Source organism: Lepisma saccharinum, chromosome 1, assembly GCF_977018435.1.
Source record: "Lepisma saccharinum chromosome 1, izLepSacc3.1, whole genome shotgun sequence".
In the NCBI taxonomy this organism is placed as follows: domain Eukaryota; kingdom Metazoa; phylum Arthropoda; class Insecta; order Zygentoma; family Lepismatidae; genus Lepisma; species Lepisma saccharinum.
Window position 1 is genome coordinate 220370033 of NC_139229.1, and position 27438 is coordinate 220397470.

The following is a 27438-nucleotide window of genomic DNA, read 5'->3' on the forward strand; positions in this document are numbered from 1 at the left end:
CACCGAAAACAACGGATCCCCCTTCTCTTCGTCGGTTCTTCTGCTCTCGACGGGGTCCCAACATTCCCGGAAAAGCTTAGCCGGTTGACCAGTCCAGGATTTATGGCGCTCATTGATACTTCTGTCCTCACGCTGCCGAAGAGGTTCGTTGCCCCCGCGGCTGCTAATTGCTTGGTTCCACTCACAGGAAAAGGCTGGGCGAACACCTGCGGTGAACTGTTGTCCCTCAGTTCTGGGCAATAGTACAGGGCTTCTGAATACAATCTCTTTTGAATGTCCATAGAATGGGTTTCCAAATCTTTGATTGTTGCGAATGTTCTGTTGTACAAGTGTGTTCTGAATTTAGGATGGGAAAATTTCAAAACGTGCTGGATGACCTCGTCTTCTGTCCCCCGTTTCTCCCTCATTGCGAAAAGCTTCCTGGTGTGTCGAATAAATGCAAGAAGAGACTGGTCTGGTGACTGGTAATTGTTCTGAATGATCCTTGATATTTCCGAGTCGTAATCGACACTAAAGAATTCTTCCAAGAACGCCTTCTCAAATTCCCTAAAAGTGCCGAATGGTCTCGAAAATCTGAACCAATCTGCAGCGATTTCCTTCAACGAAAGCGGCAAGATTCTATCTAAGAGAAAAGTATCCCCAATTTCCATGATTTCCTGATAATTGCGTAATTCATACAAATAATCGTGTGGACTTACATCGCCGACGTTTCCCTTAAAGATCGGAATGTTAATGTTGCTTTTTTCCAAGATTTTGTTCATTTTCTCCTCGCCCGTCCTTGCCGAAGTTCCTTGCGTAAGGTTTAGAGAAAGTCTCTCAAGTTCCCCAACAATATCTTCCTCAGGCCTTCCCTCCAAGTTCGCATTGCCTAGCAACTTGCCAATGAGCTCCCTGTCTATTTGAATTGCCATTTTGTCTTCTGTTACTTTCTTTCCACTTCGCAATAACATATGCCTTCAGTACTTCTTACAAAAAATATCCCGGCTATGAGCCCCCAGCATGTAGCGGTATAGTTTGTGCTTTTAAGCTGATTCTCAGCAACATACACAATATACACAACCATACATTTTGAATCCTTGTCCCTAGGTTCAAAACTTGCAGTACCTGAAGTTCTGTGGATGCTAGTTTAGGCAATAGACACGTACTTCTTCAAATTATAGCTAAACGCCCATTTCCTTTTAGATATATATATAGGTTTATTCATAATATATTTACAGGAGTTAATTCTTGGCCGTTATTCACAACATTACATTCCGGTGTACCCTGTCCCCCCTTCCCGAAGAGAGTGTGTAGACTCGCGTAGCCACTGGCTCCACGAGTAAAAAAAAATATAACCCTCAGTACCAAAAAAGGTGGCTGAAGGTATGTGTGTTGTGTACCCGGTTTCCCACATGAAATAAACTATTGGAATAATGTGAAAAGAGCAAGTGTGTGTACTAAAAGAAAGAGAGAAAGTTAAAGTATCCGCCTATTCATATTATCAAGAAAAGTCTTCGTTTCGCCCCATAGAGAAGAGACACCTCTTTACCTCGCCGTATCGCACCAAAACATCTGAGGCCGACTGCTCCCTTCCCTTCCTTTTATAGGCCCCGCTAATGACCTAAACCGTTACTGGAAACTTACCGCTCCCCAACGGCCAAGAACTCAAACGTACAGGACATAGACATAGACATACACAATTTATAACATAAAAAGGATCCAGTAATGATCGCATCATTACAGTTCAAATAGCCGATTAGGCTGTACCTTGTCATCTCTATCAACAAATTGCTTTACATTCGTGTCGATTGGTAAGTAGAACTTTGGTGTTAAGGACTGTGCATTTTTACTCGTGACTTGGCTGTAAAATGTCTACCTTGTACTTGATGAAAATAAACCGCAAATTAATTAAATATAAAATTAATTAATTAATTAAAATAAACGAGTATTGTCTGTGTGAATTTCCATAAAAATAATATTTGTGACAATGACAATATTAATGAACCTTTCAGGACAATGCATACACAATACTAATTCTCGCAGCAATTGTCATGTTACGTGTTACAATCCATACCTATGTTTTCTTCCGTATTGTTAATAAAAAACTCAAGGACAGGTCATGATCGACGGTTCATAATATTCTTTAATATTTTCGCGACTACTGTACCAAATATCATAACAATTTTCTGATGCAAAGAAATGTTACAAGGAAAAGAATCAGACGTTGCAGCAAAAACCCCATTTACTTCCATTATAAGCAGTCGAACACCAAGCCCCGGTGTCAACACCAGCGCCTCTAGCGGATCATTTTCGAGTGGAACCAGCGAGAGAGAGCAAAACCATGCCGTTTTCCACACTACGTTATTCTAGGCGCTGTAACGCTAGTCAAGATTTCTCCGCCATATCGCGTGTAACGCGTGCGAAAGCGAACAAAATAAAAATACTCGATATTTCGAAAATTGAGATTATTTTCGTGCAAAAAACGAAACGCGAACTTGAAGAAACCTTAGGAATGCAGAATACGCAAGTATCAATGTGAAAAATACGAAAATAAGGAAATTAGAGACGTTTGGTGGTTACTGAAATTTTAATAGATCTTCTTCCCCCCCCCCATCAGTCTTCAATGATTTCGCACCCTGGACCTAACCTAACCTCGTAGGTTATCCTCGTCTGACGTCAGAACACAAGGTTGCATAAGTGTTGTGAAACAAGGGAGACCCGGGAGACCCCAGGGAAATAAGAAGAAGAAAAAGAAGAAATGTTTACGGCAGCCACAACTGCAAGAAAGAGCAAGAACAAGGTTTATAACACAGTGCACATTAAAACCCAACATGAAAACTCCAGCATGTAATTAAATGTTAACAATAAGAAGAGTATCGTTATAATTTGTTGACCATGGCAAATAAAGTGAAGGAAACGGACAAATTTTACACAGTGAAGGGTAGGAATACATATTTTGAAAATGAAATTGTTTAGCTAAACTCTTTGGTACTATTATCGTATGAGGGAAATACCTACGAATCATATATTTCGGACTTCTTTACATTGCTAACATAATATTTTGTAGTCCCAAAAACATTTTCCGTAAGGTTAGGTTAGGCAAGCATAGTTAAAAAAATAATTAAAAATACTCGACACGTCATGTTCTAGTGAAAACACGGCGAGGCTGAAACACTGGCTACGGGGTTGCATCACCTTAACACACGGAACATTGCACTCTCGTGCAGAAAGCAAATGGCGGGAGCAGAAACAGCGTGTCGGACAGAGATTTTCGCAGAAAACAACACGCATTCACATTAAAATGTATCAAATCTACATTCAGGAACTTCCACAACGCTAAAGAAAATGATTTCCGTAAGTACTTTCTCCTGTAAATTTGAAGGAATCAGTTTCCCTCATACAATAATGTTACCATCCCTCCTTCGAACCGTCTACACCGGCAAAGTGAAAAGTTTGTGGAAATTTGTTTTAAAAATAGTCTCAAACGGTGTTAAATTAATGGTAGTGTCTGGTGCCATGTTCTTTTTCTGCTGTAACCTCAAAAGAGACCTGCACGTGGCAGCAGACTCTGTGTTTGTTTTATCCTGATTTCATCATACTATGTATGCAATTACGTCTGTAACACATACTGTGAAGTTTTAGCCATTACTTACACAAAAATGTTTTAAGATTAGGTCCTTTAGCATTCTTCTAATAATAAACCGGTAACGGTTCCGATTGTTATATGATTTCTCCTAGCACAAAAACTAATTATCGTAGAATTTTGGAAATCATTGTCACACGAAATTTTAACCTTCCTTAAAGTAATGAGCACTGTTTGGACTCAAAAAAAAGTTACTTGTGTTGAAAAAAAACTACTTGAACATCACCTTACGCACTTCTCATGGACAAGATATTCTCCGTCGACAAGCGACAGTGGTAACACTTGACTATACCGGAGACTGATTTCTTCAAATTTACAGGAGAAAGTACTTACGCAAATCATTTTCTGTAGCGTTGTTGATGTTCGGGAATGTAGTTTTGATCCATTTTAATGCGAATGCATGTGGTTTTCTACTAAAATCTATTTCCGACGCGCTATTGCTGCTGCCGCCATTTGCTTTCTGCACGAGAGCACAATACGCTCTCGTATTGTCCGTATATATGATAAATTGAACGAAAGGAGTGCTAATGGAACCTAACCTAATAGGCCTAACCTAACCTAATACCTCGTCCCAGTGATGGTTCGTGGGGCTATCGTGAATTTTTGGGCCAACGTCAACAATGGTTTTTGGGGGAGCCCGTGGAAGGTTTGTGGGAAATAAGGAACAACAGTAAGTACTCGTTATTGTAAGAAATAGACATTATTTTCGTTAGAAATTCATTATTTCACCTAAAGAAATGGGGAAATGTTCCACAATGCAGAATAGTACGTTAGAAATGTAACAAATTGTGAAATATATCATTAATAGGTGTCTCTGGTATAGTAAAGTAGTACCGCGACAGTAAATATCGTAGAAGTGTGGGAATGAATGTAGAAGTAAATCAGAACCTTAGTAGAATGCATTTAGGGACATTATTTTAATGCTAAGGAAACAAAACCTTAAGTAATCGCTAAAACTCCGCAGTATGTGTTAACAGACGTACATCGAAATCGAACCATGTGAAAATTGCATTCTTAGCATGATGAAATCGCAATAAAATAAAATGAACTTGGGCCCAAATGATTTTCTGTAGCATTGTGGAAGTTCGTGAATGTAGTTTTGATCCATTTTAATGCGAATGTCTGTTGTTTTCTGCAAAAATCTGTCCAACACGCTGTTTCTGCTGCCGCCATTTGCTTTCTGCATGAGAGCACAATGTTCCATGTGTTATATATCTTCAATGATAGAACAATTCATCCTACCAAGTCTCTTGCTTTTATCAACAAGTCAATGATTCGGGACTTGCCTCGGGCCTGTAATAAAGATGTATTTTTTTTGTGCTTTTGTTATGAGATTCGAAGTCATTTTGCGGTGGGTGTAGTTTACTGTTATCTATTTCAAGACTTGTGCCAGTCCTGTAATCCCAAAATTTTCAGAGGGTTTCATGAAACATTAAGTGGAGAACACATTTTCTTAATGGAAATGTGTTCTCCACAGCTACTTTGGATTATGTTTCCATTAAAATGGATGGAATCAATGAACTTTACAAATAAATGTATTTCATGTTAGAATACTACTGATGATGATACACCGATAATTGACATAAAAGAGGCACATTACCACATAAAAAAGACGTTTTTAAAAGAAGGAAAATATGAAACGTGTATTTTAATGAATTCAAAGGCTACAGTGGTATGTCATAGCATGTTATTGTACAGGGTGGCTCAAAAAGTCTCTTAACACCCTCGGTACAAGCCCACTGTAGCGCGCAACGTGGAAATGGTGATGACCAATCATTGACAGGCCAAGGGGAACCACATTGACACCACTCGCACGGTCGGTGGCCATCTTGAATTCAACTTCAGAATTTTAAATGGGAAGGGGGTGATATGATATATCAAATCAGGCTAGAATTTCATGAGAAATGCAATGGTGAAGGTATTTTTTATGTATCTTTAACCAGTAAAAAGTTATGACTGAATTCTTGTACCAATTTGCTCCTTTTCGAGGTGTTAGAAAAATGCCTTAAAATTTGTTTAGCGCATCGATAACGCATTGAGATCAAAGTGACATCTAGGGAGAAAAGTTTGCATACCATTGAACAAGATTTTAATCGGATACATCCATGAAGAGCTGCGCATTATGAATGGTTGTCGCGAACAATTACATAGTGATGCTTCCATTAAATGAAAAGTCCTTCACAGTGACAAGACTAATGTTTATGTTCATAAGGAAGTTCATAAACAAAATATTCAATGCTTTTTATCTGATAACCCATTTTCAACAGATCAAAGCTGAATGGTTAGTGCTGGTAAGTTAATGGTGTGGCGTGCTGTGTGGAACATGATTGGTTAGTCAATTTTCCATCAATGGAACCTTAAATGCTTAGGGCTACTTGTATTTGTTAAATAAACAGGGTTTTTCACCCTTGCTTATGGAAGAAGGTACTCTTTACAGAGTTTTTTTCAATAGGGAGGAACACCAGAACACTATGGGAACGTTGTGAAGCAGTTTCTGTCCAAAGTTAGTTATCAGATGACAAGGGTCGCATATTCTGTTTATGAACTTCCTTAGGAACATAAACTTTAGCCTTGTCACTGTGAAGGACTTTTCATTTAATGGAAGCATCACTATGTAATTGTTCGCGACAACCATTCATAATGCGCAGCTCTTCATGGATGTATCCGATTAAAATCTTGTTCAATGGTATGCAAACTTTTCTCCCTAGATGTCACTTTGATCTCAATGCGTTATCGATGCGCTAAACAAATTTTAAGGCATTTTTCTAACACCTCGAAAAGGAGCAAATTGGTACAAGAATTCAGTCATAACTTTGTACTGGTTAAAGATACGTCGAAAAAACTTCACCATTGCATTTCTCGTGAAATTCTAGCCTGAATTGATATATCACCCCCTTCCCATTTAAAATTCTGAAGTTGAATTCAAGATTCCATGTTGCGCGCTGCAGTGTCCTTGTACCGGGGGTGTTAAGTGACTTTTTGAGCCACCCTGTATTTTGTTTTCTTGTTGATATTGCTCTTGTAAATTATCAAATTATATACTGTTAACAACTGTATTAATGCTGCTAATGGAAATTTCCAATATGACATGAAATACATTTCAAATCCATTCATTTTACGGATAATAGCACAAAAATAAGATATATAAAATATCTCGGCAATATTTATTTTGGTTCTTGAGAAATACACCTTCAAAAATTGCTGAAATTAAGGTCCTACGTCACTGAAGTAGGAACGTCCTCTGATTGGCCTGACGTCATCTATTAGTAATATGATTAGTCGGATTGAAGACTTAGATTTCTTTTTGGATGTAGTATTAAATGCAGATACATTGCATTCTAATGAGTGTCAACTTTGTTTATGTGAAAGGGTGAACGTAAAAATAAGCGAAAGCGTGTGCTTTTCAGTATTAAACTGAAGATTTTCGCATCTACAAATAAAATCCAAAACACATAGCCACTTCACTCAAAGACCTCGTGTATCTGATTGAAATTGCAGGTTCAGTACCATGAATCTAACGTTAACTGATCAGAGAAATCATTTAGAAGCTTTAATACTTTTAAACCTGCTTTTCCTTACAATAAATGGACCTCCAGTGCATTTCTTCGATGCAGAAAAATTTGCAAAAAATGAATCAAGTCTAAGCATTGCAGTGCCCTTGACAAAACAACTTGAACCTACAGGAACAACCCCAGTCAGACATCTGTTCAGATTATTTATATAATTTTCTTATAGTCTTGTTTTACAATTTAACTTGGAAGAATGTTGATTTGTGTTCAATTCAATATCAAAATTAAATTTGATACAATTAACATTCAATTATAAACATACTTACTATGTAGGTAAAAAAAGTGTATTCTAGGTTTAAATTAATAGAAACATGTGTTCCTGGGGAACTATTTGCAAATTCTATTTGTTTATTGAAACAGTAAACCCATGTCCATCACTCCCTCTGAAAAACATAAAGACCGCAACCTTTTTTAATGAAACATCGTTGCTACATTTCAACTAGGAATGTTATCGGGATGAGACGAGTCAAGACTCCTGTGTGATGAGGTAGTTCTCGTTATTGCTTGTCCTTGAGTCAGTCTCTACTCAGAAGTTTGTCAAAAACGTATTCTACATTCACTTTATGCTTAGATAGACTAATCGGGACTGGATCTACAGTTTAAATAGAAATATAAAAAATCTGCAAATAATTTGTCCGATGACAATTTTGCATGTAAAATGTCCCTTCTTTCACCAAAATGTAGAAAATTCATAAAATGACTTTAAAAAGGCCGAAAAATGACTTAAAAGGTTTAAAAAGTCTAAAAAATGACATTTACTCCAAAAAGGTTCAAAGAATTGCAAAAAAATGCCCAAACAAAGGCATCCCAATTTGTTCACTTACGTGTAAATTACGTTCCTATCTACTTATGCAATGTTTCTGCCTTATCAAAAAAAATATGCATTTGCATCAAAATCCTAGCCCTAGTTATCACATTACAACGGATGTAATATTATTGAAATTCCAATTTCTCACTACCAGATTAAATAACCTGGATAGCTATTTGGTGACTCGGACAGTACGACACCAATCAGATGTCAGCCCACCCCTTCCTTTTTTTCAGCTCCACATTTATAGTAGTCAATCATTATTAAATTGTTTCGTTGTACGTGTATTTCAAGGCCCGGCCTGGACATGGATGTTCATTGTGAATGTTCTCATATCAATTTCATCATATCATCCTCATCGCCGTGATTAGCCAAAGTGGCAGAAAATGACTTAAATAACCTAATTCAATTAATTGAGCATTCAACACTTTCGAATCTGCCCCCCCCCCACAAATGCTTTGTGTGAGCCTGACATACGCCCCCCCTTCTTCAAATCAAGAGCCCTAACTAACATGTTTTTCAGTGCTGTTTCACCTACGTAGGTGACGTCACAGCAGGTCCGTAGCTATAGGGGGCAGAGGGGCAACTGCCCCCTGAGAGCCTGCTTTGCATCCCATGTAAAAAATACAGAATACATATCTACCTGGAATTCTCACTAATCTTTACAATTTGATCCTGTATTACTCTAGCAACATAACATAAACATTTATTGATTTTGTGATTTATGAAGGTGTGTGGGATTCCGTATAATGTCGGATCAGGATTTGGGGGAAAAATTTATATTACAGATTCAAACTTCGGGAAATGATTTCTCAATTTTCAGTATGTAGAACAGTTGTGATATTTTGAGTAGTCTTGTATTAAAAGTGCCTAATGTATTTGGATGTTTTTCTTGGATGTGTTGCTATGAAGTTTGAACAGCATAATTTTTTGTTTCCCAAGTCTACCTTTTGGTAATAGCGATTCATGTGATAGAGAGAGGGAGTGACGTGAAATTGATGAAGAGACACTCACAAACAGTGCTGCAACCACAGGGGACAGGGGCATTGCCCCCCCCCCAATCTTGAACGGAAGTCCAATCTGGGAGGGGGGCAAACATTGAAGTAAAGAAACATGACTAGCAGAATCTAAGAATAGTAGAACAAAATGGATACTCAAGATGGAATTAGTTTTCAAGTGTTTCTTGCTATTTTCTTCCAGACGGCTAAGGGCACTTGCAGGGGACAAAGAGGGGCAATTGCTCCTTCGATTTCAATTTTTTTTACAAATAAAAGTACATTTCGTAAAATTTTCTTGCTCGCTTCGCTCGCAAGCGCAATATCCACTATTCTTATAGTCCCAAGTTTATGCTTAGATAGACTAATCGGGACTAGATCTACAGTTTAAATAGAAATAGAAAAAATCTGCAAATAATTTGTCCGATGACAATTTTCAATGCATTTATAGAAATAAATGGAAAAATATAACTTCTGCTTATAGTCACGGAATATGAAGCTATGATTTATATAATTTCATAGGTAGTAAAAATTTTCACAATTTCTTTTGTGAGAATAGTGGAAGCTTTTAGTCTAGGAAAACTCTGTTTGAAAAATTTGGAAGGAAAGAAGGTCAGTTGTATACTCTTCTGAACCAGATATCAATCAGTAGATTATTACTTTAGAAAAGTGTACCCCACCTTCTTTACAATAAGAGAAATTAGCCTGCAGCATGATTTCCTAAAACTAAACTTTATTTTATTATATTTCTCACACTGATTTTTAAACAATTTTCATCTCATCAAAATGATTTCCAAGAGCACAGATGAAGTGAACTAACTTAGAGTACCACAACATACAAGAATAGATATGCAGTGATTTAATTTTTGTTTATTTTTTTGTTGAAAGGAAGATAATGTGGTCAACAACATAAAGTTTGTGTTGAGCTATAAGAAAATAGGTTCTTTTTACAGTAGCACCTTTAGTCTTTCAAATTATTTTTAGGGGGAACAGGGGGTACAACTCGGATTTGCTGTTTAGGGGGTTACTGTACCCGCTTCAAAATTTGGGGAGGGGAGTTACAATGTTCCTAAGCCACTAATCTCAATGATGAGAATTCATGGTTGATTTAGTATTTTTCTTCTTTTGCATAGGAAGATAATGTGGTCAACAACATAAAGTTTGTGTTGAGCTATAAGAAAATAGGTTCTTTTTACAGTAGCACCTTTAGTCTTTCAAATTATTTTTAGGGGGAACAGGGGGTACAACTCGGATTTGCTGTTTAGGGGGTTACTGTACCCGCTTCAAAATTTGGGGAGGGGAGTTACAATGTTCCTAAGCCACTGATCTCAATGATGAGAATGCATGGTTGATTTAGTATTTTTCTTCTTTTGCATAATTTTTCTTGCCACTTTTGGCTAATTGCAACAATTAAGATGGATGACTGTAAGCAGTGTTCGAAGTCTGGATGCAGGAGGAAACTACCTCTCCCCCACTATCACCACCACCAACCAGCACAATTTAAATATGACCTAATATGTCTCATGAGCAATACTAATGTTAACCATAGAAGAAACCGAGATCGAGAGTCAAAGAGTCAGTTTTCATGGCGAAGTGGTTACCACATCGCCCTACGATGCCAGGGGTCACAGGTTAAAATCCCAGCCTGGGCATGGGTGTTTGTGAGTGTTCATTCATCATATCATCACTCAGATCTTCGGAATTAGCCAAAAGTTGCAGAAAAGCAAAATAAAATTAACCAAATCATATAGTGTGTCAAACCTGAAACATTTGGTTGTGAGTAGGATTAGTACTAAGAAGAAACGTAGTTGAGTTTGCACTAGACCAAGCTGGGCTTGTAATAACCGAGATGAGAATTAGAACAGATCCTACAAGACAGACCTCTGTCAAATTGAGGAGAGAAAAGAATCATGTAAACTTAATTGAATTTACCAGTCGACTTTCTGAGATGAATGAATGAATTTTGTATATAATAATTACAATGCTGCCAGTTCATTCATGGTAGTTCTGAATCGGTGGTTCGGTTTGCATGTATAATCAGGATATCTACTTTTTGAGGGCTTGTAGCATCATAATCTATTGTTTATTCCATAATTTTCGAGGCTTGAGATGAGAACAAGAATTGTTCTTCAAAATCGAGGTGATGAGATGGATGTTTGTAAATGGAGATGAGACTGTCAGACATTATCATTGATCTTCGAACAGATGGCGTATCAATATGGCGGATCGTGTTTTGAGTGCAACACTAGCCATGTACCTTTGGAAGTCTCATGTTTGCCTTAAATTGGATGCAGAGAAACATGAGAATTTGCAGGACTCTTTTTCTAGGATGTTGTTTTAAAAATTGTTGTAAGTAAAAGTTAGTAAAAATGCCCATTGCACTAAAATGAAAGAAATTGACAGAGAAAGCAACCCCAAAATTAACAAGATGCTATGGCATCAGGTCTATACCATGATCAAGCCAAAATTTTTCACCAACTCTTCCCTTACCTTTTCATCATATACATAGTTACTAGTTCCCAATGTAAGTGTTGGAGAATTCAAAGGTCACATTACTGATAAACTTTCTGTGGAGTTAATACACTCATTGTTTAGGAATAGTAATGAGAAATTTTTGAGACCTTCTATAGTTGTTGGACTTTCTTAATTCTTTTTCAGCCACAGTGTACTTGCTGTCAGCTGCTGGGATGTCTGCAGTGATTGGATTTGGATCTGCATTGGCATGGGCCAGAAAGCATGACCCCGAGTACTTTGAGAAGGGAGTTACTTTGAAAGGAGGATCCATTCCACTGAGAGCTTTTGGTCGGGGAACACTGTACGCCTGTACCGGATGTGGCATTCTTTTCTACTCTGCTTGGAAGTTGTTGGGTGTTAACAATGTAATTTATTATATTATGATATTTCTTCCCCATAGGTTAATAAAAATAAAGGAAATAACATGTGGGCCGATTTCACCACCGAAGTTCCCAGGTTCAAATCTCAGCATGGACATGGCTGTTGTTTGTGAGAATCCCATTATCATTTTCATGCAATCATCCCTCATGTTGGAATGAACCAAAAGTGGCAGACAGTCTATGATAAATAACAAAAATACAAATACATAACATGTGGGAAATTACACGAGGGACGGATTCAGCAAAAGCTAGTATAGCATAGTGGCATTTCCTTAGATTCGTGATTCGACTACCAGCCAGGGTATAGGTAGTTTTGGTGTTTTTTTCCCCATATTTAAACTAATCTTCATTCATAGAAGTAGAAAATCAATGTTAAATAAACAAATACAAACACACAGTGGGTAGTACTATATACACTATGTCGCCTTTCGTCACCGGACACCCCATACCAGTACGTTAATCTGGTCGCAGCACCACATCAGTATCGTGTAGGGCCACCTTTTGCCGCAATGACGTCCGCAACCCTTAGAGGAAGACTTTCCACCAATTTGCGATACGTGTCGATGAGAATCTTGCCCCATTTCTCCTACAAAGGGGCAAACAGCTCAGTTGTGTTTTTTGGGCAGCATGGCCTGGCACTCCAACTCGTTCCAAAGGTGTTCAATGGGGTTGATATCTGGACTTTGGGCTGGCCAATCAGGTTTTTGCACACCCATGTCCTCTAACCACGTGTTGATAATGCCTGCCATATGACATGGAGCATTGTCGTGACCCAGGATTTGATAAATATCAAATGACTAGAAAGTAATTTCATTCTATTTTTTTCATAAATACTATATTTATGTAGATCTCGACTACTTAATAATAGTAGTGGTATTAGTAGTAATTCAGCTAATTAATTAATTATTATTAATTAATTGTGATTATTATTATTTAATTAAAGTATAATAAAACAATGGTAATGTGAATTTGGAGAAAGTTTTAGAAATAACCTCCCCCCCCCCTGATGAAACACTACTGAACTTCATAGTTTATAAAATAACAGGGGAGGGGTCAAAGTTATAGAAAACTGCTTGAAAAGGTCATGAAGGGTTCAGAACAAATGTGGTGTAACTCCACTTTTCGTGGAAATTGAGTTACAGTAACTTAGCACCTTCAGTGCTAGAAGTAAGTATCTCATAAGTTTCAAATTATTGCTGTGCTCCAACAGCTAAACATAGAACTAAATTATTCAAATGAGCCTTGTCTTGAATGGAGTTATGCCACTTGTGCTCTGAACCCCTCATATGACAAATACATTAGGGCACAGTTCACATACAAGTTTGAACTTTCCACTTTTGTCAATCAAAATGTGTAATAGAAATATTTTGTCAGTTATGCATGCTCATGAGGTGTTTCTAGAAATTTGTTAACTTCAAAAGTAATTAATTTTTTATACAATGTTATTGCTACATTTTACAAGCTCTTATCATCCTCAGGCACAGCAGTTACCATGTTGATATTACATATAAATTAAACCTTGGAGTACATTGAAAAAGTATACGGAGAAAACAATGATATTTTTGAGTGTCTATATTAGTTTTTTTCATAAATACATGAGTAAATTATTTTTTGATATTGGATATTATATTGGTGATAAAGGTAAAAAAAATAAAGTGCTCCCCTGTGCTTAGCACTATACCATGAAGGCATATAGGGGGTGGGGGGGTAATGCCACACACTTTTATATTGGTGATGATAAATTTATTTATAAAATTTGTAGTTTAGTTAATGTGAATAATAGTTATAATAATAATAGGAGGACCTCCCTGATAATTTGGTGATTAGTGTTGCTAGCAAATAAGAAGTCCTGGTTTGATTCTTGTGTAGGTCCAGTATTGTGGTTTGAACCCCTGATAAAGCTAGACTTCAACTGTGAACATGCTTTAAAGAATTGAAAAAATAAATTTCATTGTTCGCTAGGGTGTTCCCAATGTTTCTGTATTACTTTTGTTGTTAAAATCGTAAAAGTAATGTATGTGGGAGGCAAAATTTACATGGGGGCTTTTAACCCCCCCACCCTTTTCGGGATGCATGTTTCGACATGACACTTATGCAAGTGACTGTGAAGAATTGTTGTTTTTTTTAAAATTAATTATGGTCATTTCTACAGCTAGTGCACGTCACATACAAAAATGAAATACCTCATGAAAATTGGTTTCATTTTATAGTGTGTTGTCTTACATATATGTCTTCATTCAAAATTAATTCCAAATACTTTAAAGTAACTTGCTGCAATCAGGGTGGACACTCTAGGACCATGATAAAATTCAAATATAATTCCTGGTTTTCAAGGTGAAATTTCCAAAAATTCAAGGATACGAGCAGATGTTTTCCATATTTCAACCTTATGTATTACCACATCTCATCACCTACACATACACAAATATATTAACAATGTAAAGGGTGTGTGCGATTCTAATGCATCCAAAAGTTCTAATCCAATTCAATATATTTAAAATATTTACCACCAGCATTGTGGACTGTCAGAGTTTCCATTGTAGACAGTAAATCGAAGATATTATGTTTTTAGTTTTATAATTGTCGTGTATTCTTATTAGCTCCGTAAACTATGAGACCAGGTATGGGAATACTATTCCATTCCTCTCTGCAGGCTTTCCAAAGAGTGAGGAGGGTGCATGGATGGTGATGTTTCAGACTGTTTCAAGATTCCGAATACACAGAAATCCATCAGGGTTTTTCAGCAAATGCCCTGAAATGGGATAACACGGATCCCTGTTTCTCGCTCCATCTCCTGATAAAAGCAGAGGGATGTTTGGGTGGTATGGCTTGAGGCCTTGTCTATATGAATGCTAACCTGGTGAGTGTCGTCTCTGTACAGACAAAGGGTGTCTGTATGGAAGAAGGGGGTCTTAATGGATGACTGAAAGTAGGCAGCATTCACCTTCACATTTCTGTCCACCTTACATATCGGCAACATCCCCACATAACCGAATCAGGTGACAACCATCAAGTACCTTGGAAAAGTGTCCCAGCAGTAGCAAACCCCTTGCCATCAGTGTTACGGTACATAATCGACTGAATGTGACCACTGCTACTGAGGTAAATGTACATTGTGACCACTGTCCTCCATTTAGACCCTGCCAGGTGTCTTTCATAGAGTGTCTTCAGTTGGTACTGCATTCAGCAATGTGGTACGGGAGGAGGTGCTTTTCCCGATGGTCAAATCATTCTCCTGACACTGTTTTACTATTCAGTCATACGAGAAATGTTCATTGAATGTGCACTTTTGGTGCCATTTGACAGCTATGTGTACGACACTCAAGCACCCACAAGCTGAGATACATGACTGATAACAACAGTTGCACTGTGACTGCAGCTCAGTGGTGTTGCATTGGTATATATCTCAAACAACCTTCCATATACATAATTAATTATTGATTGGGAAGATACGTAATAACATAGTTGGTTAGTTTTTAACTATGGTTTAAACCAAGGTTAAAACTTTTTTTAAAAAACAAAGGTATTTTTATTTTCTCATTTAAGCAAAGTGGATAAAACAAAGGTTACTTATTAGCACATATCAAAAAGTAATTCAGTATTTTTGAGTATTTTTTACAGCCAAACGGAAATGTATTCACAAAAACTGAAATATACATTTTGAAGCTTGAACATTACTCTACTTTTCCACATAACATCCATTCACATTTATACATTTGTCCCACCGTGACACCAAATTTTCGACGATGCCCATGCGGTAGACATAGGGTTACCAGATTGCTGTAAGGGAAATGTAGGACATGCTATTCCCAAAATGTAGGACATAAGTCAAAATGTAGGACACAAAACATTCTCAATAAATAATACATATTTCTATAGAGCACGTTAGAAAATAGTTGAAAAATGACACTTTTCAGTTTTCAAAAAATAAATTCTTAATGAATGTTTAACACTAGAAGCGCCAGGATTTTTTACTACCTAGAAGCGCCACCTCCGGTCAAAATGACCGGTATTTAAAATTTGACCATTTCTCAAAATGGCTATTGCCAATAATCATTATGACTAATAAATAAAGTAAAGTGCTCCCCTGTGCTTAGCACTACGCCATGAAGGCGTATAGGGGTGTGGGGGTAACGCCCCACACTTTCTTGATCCGGTCGTGAGTGGGGGTGATGTGATCAGCATCACGCCCCTGACCGCCTTTACCCCCCAGCGTTTCCCCCAGGTACCCATGTTATTCGACGCTGGGTGGGCGCCGGAGCCGCTTCCAACGTTTGAAAAGTTCCCGGATTTGAACCGGCCGGGGATCGAACCTGGGACCTTTAGCATGGTATTCTTTTATTGTTTATGACTAATAAAACAAAATATTTTGTAAAAATATTTTTTTGTAAAAAAATACAAAAATATCATGAAACCTAGCGATTTTTTATTTTCCATGCACTAATTACAACAATAAATATTAATTTTCTTCAAGGCAATAAGTTTCCGTCATGAAATTTCACATATTACATTTTTTGCATTTCAGTACCTTTTCTACACCAGAAACACATTTTCCACATCTCTCAGTTCCTCAGCTAATTCTATCAAAAAGTTATATCTCGTAACGTTCCTCCCCATGACTGCCTTGTAAACTACCCATGCATTTATTGCTGCCAGATCTAAGATATTGTAAAACACATCTACTGGCCATCTATATGACGAAGCACGGACTGAATATTTGCGTGCCATTTGATCAACAACATCAACACCGCATTTAGTTTTCTTGTAATACTTGATTGTTTCTGGGAGTTTCTTCTGGCTTTGCAAATCTACTTCTACATTTGAATGCACGGAGCTTAGGAGTAGAACATTTTTGTTTGGTTTAGCTTGGTATGCACACAATGTAATGTCCCCCTTTTTTAGCAAACATGTTTCATATACTTGTGTTCTAATGTTCACAATTTCAATAGGAATCTCCTTTCTACTTTTCTTCATAGTGCCAATTAGGCTTGTCTTCTTCTCCTTTAGCTTCTCAGCAAATTTTAGCGATGTGAAATAATTGTAAGTATTTACATTTCTACCCGCATTTAGATAAGGTGAAGTAATTCTCTATACAACATTTTCAGGTACAATAACATTATCATTCCTTGATTCATCTTCCCCAAGGTATAGAAAGGCATTGCACATGTATTTGGAATGTACCTCCACTAGCATCCAAAATTTTATACCAAATTTTTCTGGTTTGTTTGGCATGTACTGTGTAAATCTACACCTCGCTTTCGAAGGAAACAATTGTTCGTCAACTGTCAGATTTTCCCCCATGAGTGTCCCCTGAGGACACATTGTCTAGAAAACATGCTTACAAACTGCAGTGTTCAAACGAAACTGAGTCCTCACTTTCTCCTTCTTATCAGCTTCGACAATATGCCAACATATATGGGCATGTCCAAAAGAGGAAGGAAGAATAGGGGTGGAAACTGTAAGTGCAACGTTCCAATCGAGAAGTGGTTTTCCATTGAAATCCATTAGCGGTCAAAATGACTGGCAACGGCGCTTCTAGGTAGAAACACAAATATTTCCATTAGTATTACTTTTTTTGTAAATAACGCATAGCAGTAATAATGTACTGCAAATTTTAGGAAAAGTCACAAAATTTCAATGCACGAAGAAAAAGGTTTCTGTACAAAGCAGAAACTGCAATTTGAAAAACGGTCAAAATGACCGGCTTGTCGCTTCTAGTGTTAAATGCAAAATTTCAAAACTTGCAATCATACTAATCAATGCACCTCTTACTACATGATTTAAGTGGTACTTCTCAGAGGTGACAATTTTTATCAAAATTTCAGGTTTAGTTAAAATATATTTGTTAGAGTGGACAGTCAAACAGTTTGAAATTATTGGGACCAGTACCAAACAAACATTTTACAGACTTTATGAAAAAATAATATCTCTCATGAGTCTGTTGTGCTGATGGTAATGAAAGTACTCTCTCAACATTTGAATTATGACCTGTAATGGCAAAGAAATATTCAGCAATTACCATAATTTAGAATGGTTCGAGAAGTTTCATCTTGGGTAGTTTTTAGTTCAATAACAGCGTGTCTACCAAAATAACATATCCAGAATTCTTGACTTTTTCTGGACTTTTGTAGCCCTTCTTTCCGTTTTTCTTAACATTTAATTATTCGACCCCTACTTAAGTAAAGTTGGAAATTAGCAAATAAGAAAATAAAATATTTATTTAATGAAAACCCCTACCAAAGGGCCAGTTAAGATAAAAACTGAAGCTGAATTTAAGAAGAGAATTCGATCTGCATCCTGAACTGTGTTTGACAGACAAGCGAGGACTCACAGCCAGTATAATATTACGTGGGGCTTGTGTCGGTTGTCCCTATATATTTGTGACTGTCCCTTCATCCATCTTCTCTTACCACCATTCATCCTCATATTCGCAATTAGCCAAAGGGGCAGAAAAGTGAAGTAAAATAAACTAAATCAACCAATCCGTCATTATGATAGCAAAAATTTTTGACCACAAGAAAAATGTATTGCCTTTTTATTGATTTCTTGACCTACTTGTTGATTTCTTTAGTTTTTCTTGACTTCCATGACCTTCTTGACTGGCAGACACCCTGAATAACTTTATTCTCTATACCCCTGCGTTACAATTAAATTATACTGAATATTGAATAAGAATGGGCAACACCTTGTTCCATCAGTATAAACCCTAGGGCAAGAAATTCTGTTCAGGCATTGAACAGTGACGTTATCAGAAAGTGGTCCCAAAACTATGTTCATTAATTGCTGCCATTTTCCCATTTGTTTAATACCAGGACAATTTTCTTTTCTTTTTGTGCAATGATTGAATCAATGTAAATTTCACTATTGAGTTTGGAAGCGCAGTCCATAGACTTGTAACTTGCATGATTTTTTCTGTTACCTATTTTCCTAATTAATATTATGTGATGCTGAAAATGTAGGACATTAATGATATTTTTCAAATTCCTCCCGGACGCCGGAGATAAGGCTAAAATGTAGGACATGTCCGGGAAAAACCGGACATCTGGTAGAAATCATTTGGCTGGATGCGTAACCAACGATGCATGGCTGTCACAACTTCCGTGTCTCAGCTGAAGTGTTTGCCGGCAAGGTTTTCCTTTAGTGGGCCGAACAGGTAAAATCTGATGGGGCCAGGTATGGACTGTATACTGGATGCTTGAGAATTTCCCAATGCCAGTATTTGCCTTTTTACATCACTGATACAGCCACATGGGGACGAACATTGTCATGGAGAATGATGACCTCCTCCAGAGATTTTGTTGGACGTTTATGGCACAGAGCAACTCGTAGACGATCCAGTGTGACACAATATGCAGCAGCATTTACAGTTGCTCCTTTTACCCCAAAATCAGCAAGAATAACACATGGCTGCCCCAAAACCTTTCCTGCAGATGGGAATTTCCTGAATTTTTTGGGTGGGAGCGAGTTTGTGTGTTTCCATACCATACTTCGTTGCTTTCATTCAGGGGTGTAATGAAAAACCCACGATTTGTCCCCAGTAACAATGTTTACTTTTTGTTATCCCCTCGTATAAACCAATATTTCTCAATATCTGCAAAATGCAAAGTAGTCTAGTAAGGATTACAATAATATTGAATAAGCAATGATTATAGTAAAAAAAAAAAAATCAGGCATACCTTTTTTTTTTTCAGTTTTCAGTGCTTTTTCAAATGAACAATTTTGAGTTTTTGTTTCACTTTCACTTCATGCACAAATAGGCTAATCAGAACTGAGCCTATAGTTTCAATTGGGATCCGAACAAGGTTTCAAATTGTTCCCTTATCAATATTTCACTCCACAAAATAAGCATATTTACATTGTAATGTTGCTTGTAACCCTTGTTTTCGTACCTGGAAATAACAAAACATAAAAAAAGGTAAAGTTTCCCATGCATATAGCTCTAGCCCTCCCTAAAATAGTCTGCTCACCCAAATAGAATAAATACATGATATATTTTATTTGGATAACACAAAGTAACAAGCTGGTAAAGAATTACAATATAAAACACAAAAGCGGCCTTCTAGTATGAAGAGCGTTTCTAGATTCTTCATCTCGGTTGGTTTCCTTCTATTAACGTGCGAAATATAGACATGTAAACAAAACCCTTTTCATTCCGTGGTTAGGAGAAGCCGCAGTGCTTTTCATCAATCGGTTTTGATTCATAACATTTGTTGTTTTGTTCTCTTGTGTTTCTTGGAGCAGCAGCGACTTTGATAATTTGTTTTTCTTTGTTGGACTTCATTTACAATTGAACAAATAGATTTTAATAGCCGTGTTTCAATTGCAATGTTTCATCTTAGTGTACGCAAGCAGTTGGCGGAGTTCATGACACAGTGGTGTGCGTTTACGTATTACATTGAAATATATATTTTTTGGCTTTTATTTGGAGAAAATTCGTGTGTAAATAACACACTTTTCTTATTGCATCTGTGTGAAGATGACATTTTAATTACTCTGGTATAGGGCATGCAGATTAAGAGGGATTAAGCCAGCTCCCATGGCAGAGTGATTAGCACATTGTGCTACGATGCCAGGGGTCCCAGGTTTGAATCCCTGCATGGGCATGGATATTTGTGAGTGTCCATTCATCAATTTCATCATATCGTCACTCATCCCCATCTTCGCAAATTAGCCAAAAGTGGCACAAAAAATGAAGTAAAATAAAACAAATCAATCAGTTAAGAGGGATTAACATTTCGGGTAAATGAGTTAGTACAACTGATTATTTTAAACAAGATAGTAAAAAGTTTAAACTTGATGATGTCATCCATGAAAGTAATTGTGGTGCCAGTGTAGAGGAATTTGAAGGTGTTTCATCAGTTGAAGTTGAAAGTGATTCAGAAGATACGATCGAAGGAGACGTATCGGTAATTCTGCTGTTTCAAAATTTATAGTATAAATATACACTAAAAACGTAATGTTTCCACCCTACCAAAGGGCCAGTTAAGATAAAAACTGAAGCTGAATTTAAGAAGAGAATTCGATCTGCATCCTGAACTGTGTTTGACAGACAAGCGAGGACTCACAGCCAGTATAATATTACGTGGGGCTTGTTTCGGTTGTCCCTATATATTTGTGACTATCCCTTCATCCATCTTCTCTTACCACCATTCATCCTCATATTCGCAATTAGCCAAAGGGGCAGAAAAGTGAAGTAAAATAAACTAAATCAACCAATCCGTCATTATGATAGCAAAAATTTTTGACCACAAGAAAAATGTATTGCCTTTTTATTGATTTCTTGACCTACTTGTGGATTTCTTTAGTTTTTCTTGACTTCCATGACCTTCTTGACTGGCAGACACCCTGAATAACTTTGTTCTCTATACCCCTGCGTTACAATTAAATTATACTGAATATTGAATAAGAATGGGCAACACCTTGTTCCATCAGTATAAACCCTAGGGCAAGAAATTCTGTTCAGGCATTGAACAGTGACGTTATCAGAAAGTGGTCCCAAAACTATGTTCATTAATTGCTGCCATTTTCCCATTTGTTTAATACCAGGACAATTTTCTTTTCTTTTTGTGCAATGATTGAATCAATGTAAATTTCACTATTGAGTTTGGAAGCGCAGTCCATAGACTTGTAACTTGCATGATTTTTTCTGTTACCTATTTTCCTAATTAATATTATGTGATGCTGAAAATGTAGGACATTAATGATATTTTTCAAATTCCTCCCGGACGCCGGAGATAAGGCTAAAATGTAGGACATGTCCGGGAAAAACCGGACATCTGGTAGAAATCATTTGGCTGGATGCGTAACCAACGATGCATGGCTGTCACAACTTCCGTGTCTCAGCTGAAGTGTTTGCCGGCAAGGTTTTCCTTTAGTGGGCCGAACAGGTAAAATCTGATGGGGCCAGGTATGGACTGTATACTGGATGCTTGAGAATTTCCCAATGCCAGTATTTGCCTTTTTACATCACTGATACAGCCACATGGGGACGAACATTGTCATGGAGAATGATGACCTCCTCCAGAGATTTTGTTGGACGTTTATGGCACAGAGCAACTCGTAGACGATCCAGTGTGACACAATATGCAGCAGCATTTACAGTTGCTCCTTTTACCCCAAAATCAGCAAGAATAACACATGGCTGCCCCAAAACCTTTCCTGCAGATGGGAATTTCCTGAATTTTTTGGGTGGGAGCGAGTTTGTGTGTTTCCATACCATACTTCGTTGCTTTCATTCAGGGGTGTAATGAAAAACCCACGATTTGTCCCCAGTAACAATGTTTACTTTTTGTTATCCCCTCGTATAAACCAATATTTCTCAATATCTGCAAAATGCAAAGTAGTCTAGTAAGGATTACAATAATATTGAATAAGCAATGATTATAGTAAAAAAAAAAAATCAGGCATACCCTTTTTTTTTCAGTTTTCAGTGCTTTTTCAAATGAACAATTTTGAGTTTTTGTTTCACTTTCACTTCATGCACAAATAGGCTAATCAGAACTGAGCCTATAGTTTCAATTGGGATCCGAACAAGGTTTCAAATTGTTCCCTTATCAATATTTCACTCCACAAAATAAGCATATTTACATTGTAATGTTGCTTGTAACCCTTGTTTTCGTACCTGGAAATAACAAAACATAAAAAAAGGTAAAGTTTCCCATGCATATAGCTCTAGCCCTCCTTAAAATAGTCTGCTCACCCAAATAGAATAAATACATGATATATTTTATTTGGATAACACAAAGTAACAAGCTGGTAAAGAATTACAATATAAAACACAAAAGCGGCCTTCTAGTATGAAGAGCGTTTCTAGATTCTTCATCTCGGTTGGTTTCCTTCTATTAACGTGCGAAATATAGACATGTAAACAAAACCCTTTTCATTCCGTGGTTAGGAGAAGCCGCAGTGTTTTTCATCAATCGGTTTTGATTCATAACATTTGTTGTTTTGTTCTCTTGTGTTTCTTGGAGCAGCAGCGACTTTAATAATTTGTTTTTCTTTGTTGGACTTCATTTACAATTGAACAAATAGATTTTAATAGCCGTGGTTCAATTGCAATGTTTCATCTTAGTGTACGCAAGCAGTTGGCGGAGTTCATGACACAGTGGTGTGCGTTTACGTATTACATTGAAATATATATTTTTTGGCTTTTATTTGGAGAAAATTCGTGTGTAAATAACACACTTTTCTTATTGCATCTGTGTGAAGATGACATTTTAATTACTCTGGTATAGGGCATGCAGATTAAGAGGGATTAAGCCAGCTCCCATGGCAGAGTGATTAGCACATTGTGCTACGATGCCAGGGGTCCCAGGTTTGAATCCCTGCATGGGCATGGATATTTGTGAGTGTCCATTCATCAATTTCATCATATCGTCACTCATCCCCATCTTCGCAAATTAGCCAAAAGTGGCACAAAAAATGAAGTAAAATAAAACAAATCAATCAGTTAAGAGGGATTAACATTTCGGGTAAATGAGTTAGTACAACTGATTATTTTAAACAAGATAGTAAAAAGTTTAAACTTGATGATGTCATCCATGAAAGTAATTGTGGTGCCAGTGTAGAGGAATTTGAAGGTGTTTCATCAGTTGAAGTTGAAAGTGATTCAGAAGATACGATCGAAGGAGACGTATCGGTAATTCTGCTGTTTCAAAATTTATAGTATAAATATACACTAAAAACGTAATGTTTCCACCCTCTAACATGGTCTTCTTCAGAAGAATATTCACAATAAATTGATGAAAGATACAACCTTCATCTTATATATACACACTCCATCGCTTGTTGTAATGAGCGAGCCTGGAAGCTTCGGCGGCAATGCGCTCGAAGATGTCGTTGACGAAGCTGTTCATGATGCTCATCGCCTTGCTGGAGATGCCGGTGTCAGGGTGAACTTGCTTCAACACCTTGTAGATGTAAATTGCGTAGCTCTCCTTCCTCCTCCGCTTCTTCTTTTTGTCTCAAGTACAGGGTCCATACACAAAGCAACAGGAAGTCACTAGTCCTTATCTAGAATATTTCCTGTCAGGAATTCTTGAGTTTGGAATCTCCTGACAGGTAATTGACACTACCAGATAGGTGATTCGCAGTTACCTGATGAGAGTCTGTGGCCTATCAATTCCTCCACTAATGGACCTAGACAGATTCCGTACGGTCTGGACCCCTTCCCTCCTCTCTTCTTTCTTCGTTATTCTTCCTTCTTCCTTCATCCTTCCTTTCTCTCATCCTTTCCAGTCTTTCTAACACTCCTCTCCATTCCTTGTTGATTTTCAGCCCCCATTCCAGTTCATTATTTCTTCTTCTCCCTTTCTCTCTATTTCCTTGGCCTCTTTCCACTTCCTCACTATTCCTCTCTTCTCCCTCCCTATCCTCCTAGCCTTTTCCCATTCTATGCCGTGTCCTGTTTCTTTTGTGTGCTTATAGCATTTTTCTCCCTCTTTAATCTTACGTCATTCTTATGTTGCCGTAACCTGTCTTTCTTTCAGTTTCTTTTTTGTTTCCCGTATGTACACACTATCACATTCCTTGCACTGAACCTCATATAATCCCCTCCTCTTCCTACTCTGTTTTCTTCCTTCTTCTTGTTCGCTATCCTTAAAATACTGCAGCCTCCCTTTCTGTATGCTTTTATGCCCGCTTTTCTAAGTACTTTGCTTATCGTCTGTGCGGCTTTCCCCATACTCCTTATGCCAAACCCCCTCTCTTTTTCTTTCTCTTACCCCCTCTCCTGTTTCTGTCAGGAGATTCCACACTCAGGAATTCCTGACAGGAAATGTTCTAGATAAGGACTGGTGCCTCTGTACTTGGAGTGTATATATAAGATGATGGTTGTATCTTTCATCAATTTATTGTGAATATTCATCTGAAGAAGACCCTGCTAGAGGGTGGAAACGTTACGTTTTTGGTGTATATTTTTTAACTATAAATTTTCCCTTGGTCAGCATTTTAATGTTTTATTAACATGGAAACAAGGCTTAACAGTGTTGCCTACTTTGAACGTAATTTTAACTCTGCCCGTGGGTGGAGCAAGCAGAGTGACCACCATCTTCTGGGGCATCAAAATGATCAAATCAAAGTTTTAAGACATATAAATGCAATGAGAAAACGTACAAAAATAAGAAAAAATATTGAATAAATTTGATTAAAATGGTTATTCCATAATTCTATTTACTATTCCGTCCACTGTGACTAAATTAATTTTGGCAAATTAAATATTTTGGAATGTTATCAGTTGAAAATGATTTTCCCATCATTCCGTTGCTCGTTTACAAGCTTCATTGTCTCGTAAAAGCATAGAAAAGCTTTTCGCTATGTTTTTGTAATATTATTGTAATTATTTTTTTACATAATACAGGAAATTTATATGTATATTTTTTTAACACTAATAATAATTGCACACAAAATATTTTAATAATTGCTGAAGTCACCTCTAGATTCTTTTGTAATTAACAGGAATATAACAAAACAGAACAATATGTTACACCAGATTATACCAGAATTTGCACATGGTAAATTTTAGTATATGGAAGTTATATACTTTAAAACCACATGCTCAATTTGTAATATTTGAAATCTAATTTGGAATATTGCTGTGTAATACTGAAAGTTTGACTACTGTGTAGGTTGAAAAACTATGTAAGTTGAACATATATGTTATCCCTGAGAAATGTTGTCATGCAAAGACATGTGACAGAATCGAATTTTCAGATGACCATGATTCTGTAAAATGTTCTACATGCTGCCAGCCTCTCATCAATTGGTAAAGGGGGTGGATAGTGACTGGAGCATGATGCTGATAACATCACTCAAACATCACATCTTCATGACATATTATAGCATGTAAAACTATTCCTTTATACAAATTTTGATGTTATTTTAAAATTTAGTGATTTAGTTGTCAATATTTCATTTTCACTTGGAGTGTCTTTTTTTTATTTTTTTTTAAGCTCTACCCGTTATCTGATATTAACGAATTCATATTCAGTACTTTTATGAAGTTTTTTCCCCTTAGATTAATCGCGACAATTAAGATATGTGGTCAATTCATGAGAGGTAAAATAATACAATTAAATATCTTGCGTAAACCTGGTTTTCTAACTAAATCCTGTGAATTCTATTTTCAGGAAATGATTTACAAGCGAATATTGTAATAATTTTTGAAGGGGCTTAACCCCAATAAGCTCTCTCAAATATGACATTCATGAATAATTATTGATTACATGCAATATAACCACAATGTAAAATATCATTGCAGTAATTGAACTGAAATATTATGCAACCTTATGGAAATGTGCCTGTAATGTCAGTAATGTTACATTTACATGTTTCTGTAACATTATCAATGTTGTGTTATGTTCGTGGACATTTCCACATTACTGAAACTGACTCAAAACATTTCTGTAATGTTCTGCAACATTGCTGCAATGTTACAATGTTTCACGAGTTACGTGTTGCTAACGTATCTGAAACTATGTTGTGCTATATGGGGTACAGCACACCATTGATGGCGGAGGCATCCTCATGAAACGTCGCTCCACCTTGAAAAATTCCTAGGGCCAGCTCTGGCCATGACCACCGAACCAGAGCCCAGCTAAAAATATTTTATCCATCCTTTGAGCCCACCCTGACAAAAATTTCTGGATCCGAATCACTGTGTGCCTTGACCGGGTATCAGGAGGTACTCTAGAAAACAGTGGACTGTGTCATGCTTTTGCCAACCATGTGTGTATGTTCTTGATATTTTTTGTTTGGAAAAATTGTATTTAACTAGGACATGTTTACTTTCAACGGGTAATGCTTATAGGGGTGAACTATTTCATTATTTTGTACCAACAATGATCCAGTCAGTAGGGCATCTGACCGCCTTTTAGGAGACCTGGGTTAGATTCCCATGATGCAAAGTGGGAATTTTTAAAATAATGTCCCTGGGCTGACCTAGCTTCTCATAATGGCCAAGGTACACTCGAAAAGGGAAGTAAAGATGGTTAGGACATGTGGTCAAGATCGAGACATGTCTTTATGGCAGAGTACAATGGACAGGTGCTTGAGCACAATACTAGTATTTAGAAATATAATTTAACATGTTTCAAACAAAACATGATTAAAAACCATTAGCATTAAAGAAACAAAATGTATTTTACTGAATTACCTACGTGACAGTATTGTTATAATTGATATTTCCATTTTAAAAATAAATCTATGTACTTATCCTGTAGATAATATGGAGATTAACAAATTACAGTATGATAAATTGTAAATTATTTCTTCATACATGTCATCATTTGAGGATATTTATTATTTTTTTTATTATAGGTGAAAGAACTGAAAATAAAAATGGGTTCAGTGTTTCCAGAAGTACCTAAAAGCAGTCAACCTCAAGGAAGAACTGATTTTGAAGGATTAACAGATTTTCTTCAATATGTTAGTGAAACACATACGAGTAGTAAAGAATCTAAAGTATCTGATGGTAGCACATAAACTAATATTTAATTTTTGTCTATATATATGTTGTTAAGATAACTGAATGTAGTAAATATTTGTTACACAA

General features: G+C 36.9%; 1 protein-coding gene across 3 annotated transcripts; it reads left to right on the forward strand.

Annotated features, from left to right (window-relative positions):
- The first annotated feature begins 2740 nt into the window (after window positions 1–2740).
- Window positions 2741–27438, forward strand: LOC145979326 (transmembrane protein 242-like). 3 transcript variants are annotated; one of them, XM_083112180.1, is made up of 3 exons: window positions 2741–2920; window positions 11653–11873; window positions 27204–27438. In XM_083112180.1, the coding sequence occupies exons 1-3, from the start codon at window positions 2875–2877 to the stop codon at window positions 27366–27368; spliced, it is 432 nt and encodes a 143-aa protein (XP_082968306.1). In that variant the 5' UTR covers window positions 2741–2874; the 3' UTR covers window positions 27369–27438. The 3 variants fall into 3 exon arrangements, with proteins under 3 accessions (XP_082968306.1, XP_082968323.1, XP_082968314.1); XM_083112197.1 differs by lacking the exon at window positions 27204–27438 and adding an exon at window positions 14542–14765; XM_083112188.1 differs by lacking the exon at window positions 2741–2920 and adding an exon at window positions 3827–4292.

Bases quoted from the DNA above. Each gene is read 5' to 3' on its own strand.
- LOC145979326 (XM_083112180.1), top strand. From the start codon at position 2,875: ATGGCAAATAAAGTGAAGGAAACGGACAAATTTTACACAGTGAAGG. The intron at 2,921-11,652 runs GTAGGAATACAT...ATTCTTTTTCAG, and splicing joins CAAATTTTACACAGTGAAGG to CCACAGTGTACTTGCTGTCA. The intron at 11,874-27,203 runs GTAATTTATTAT...TTTTTATTATAG, and splicing joins AGTTGTTGGGTGTTAACAAT to GTGAAAGAACTGAAAATAAA.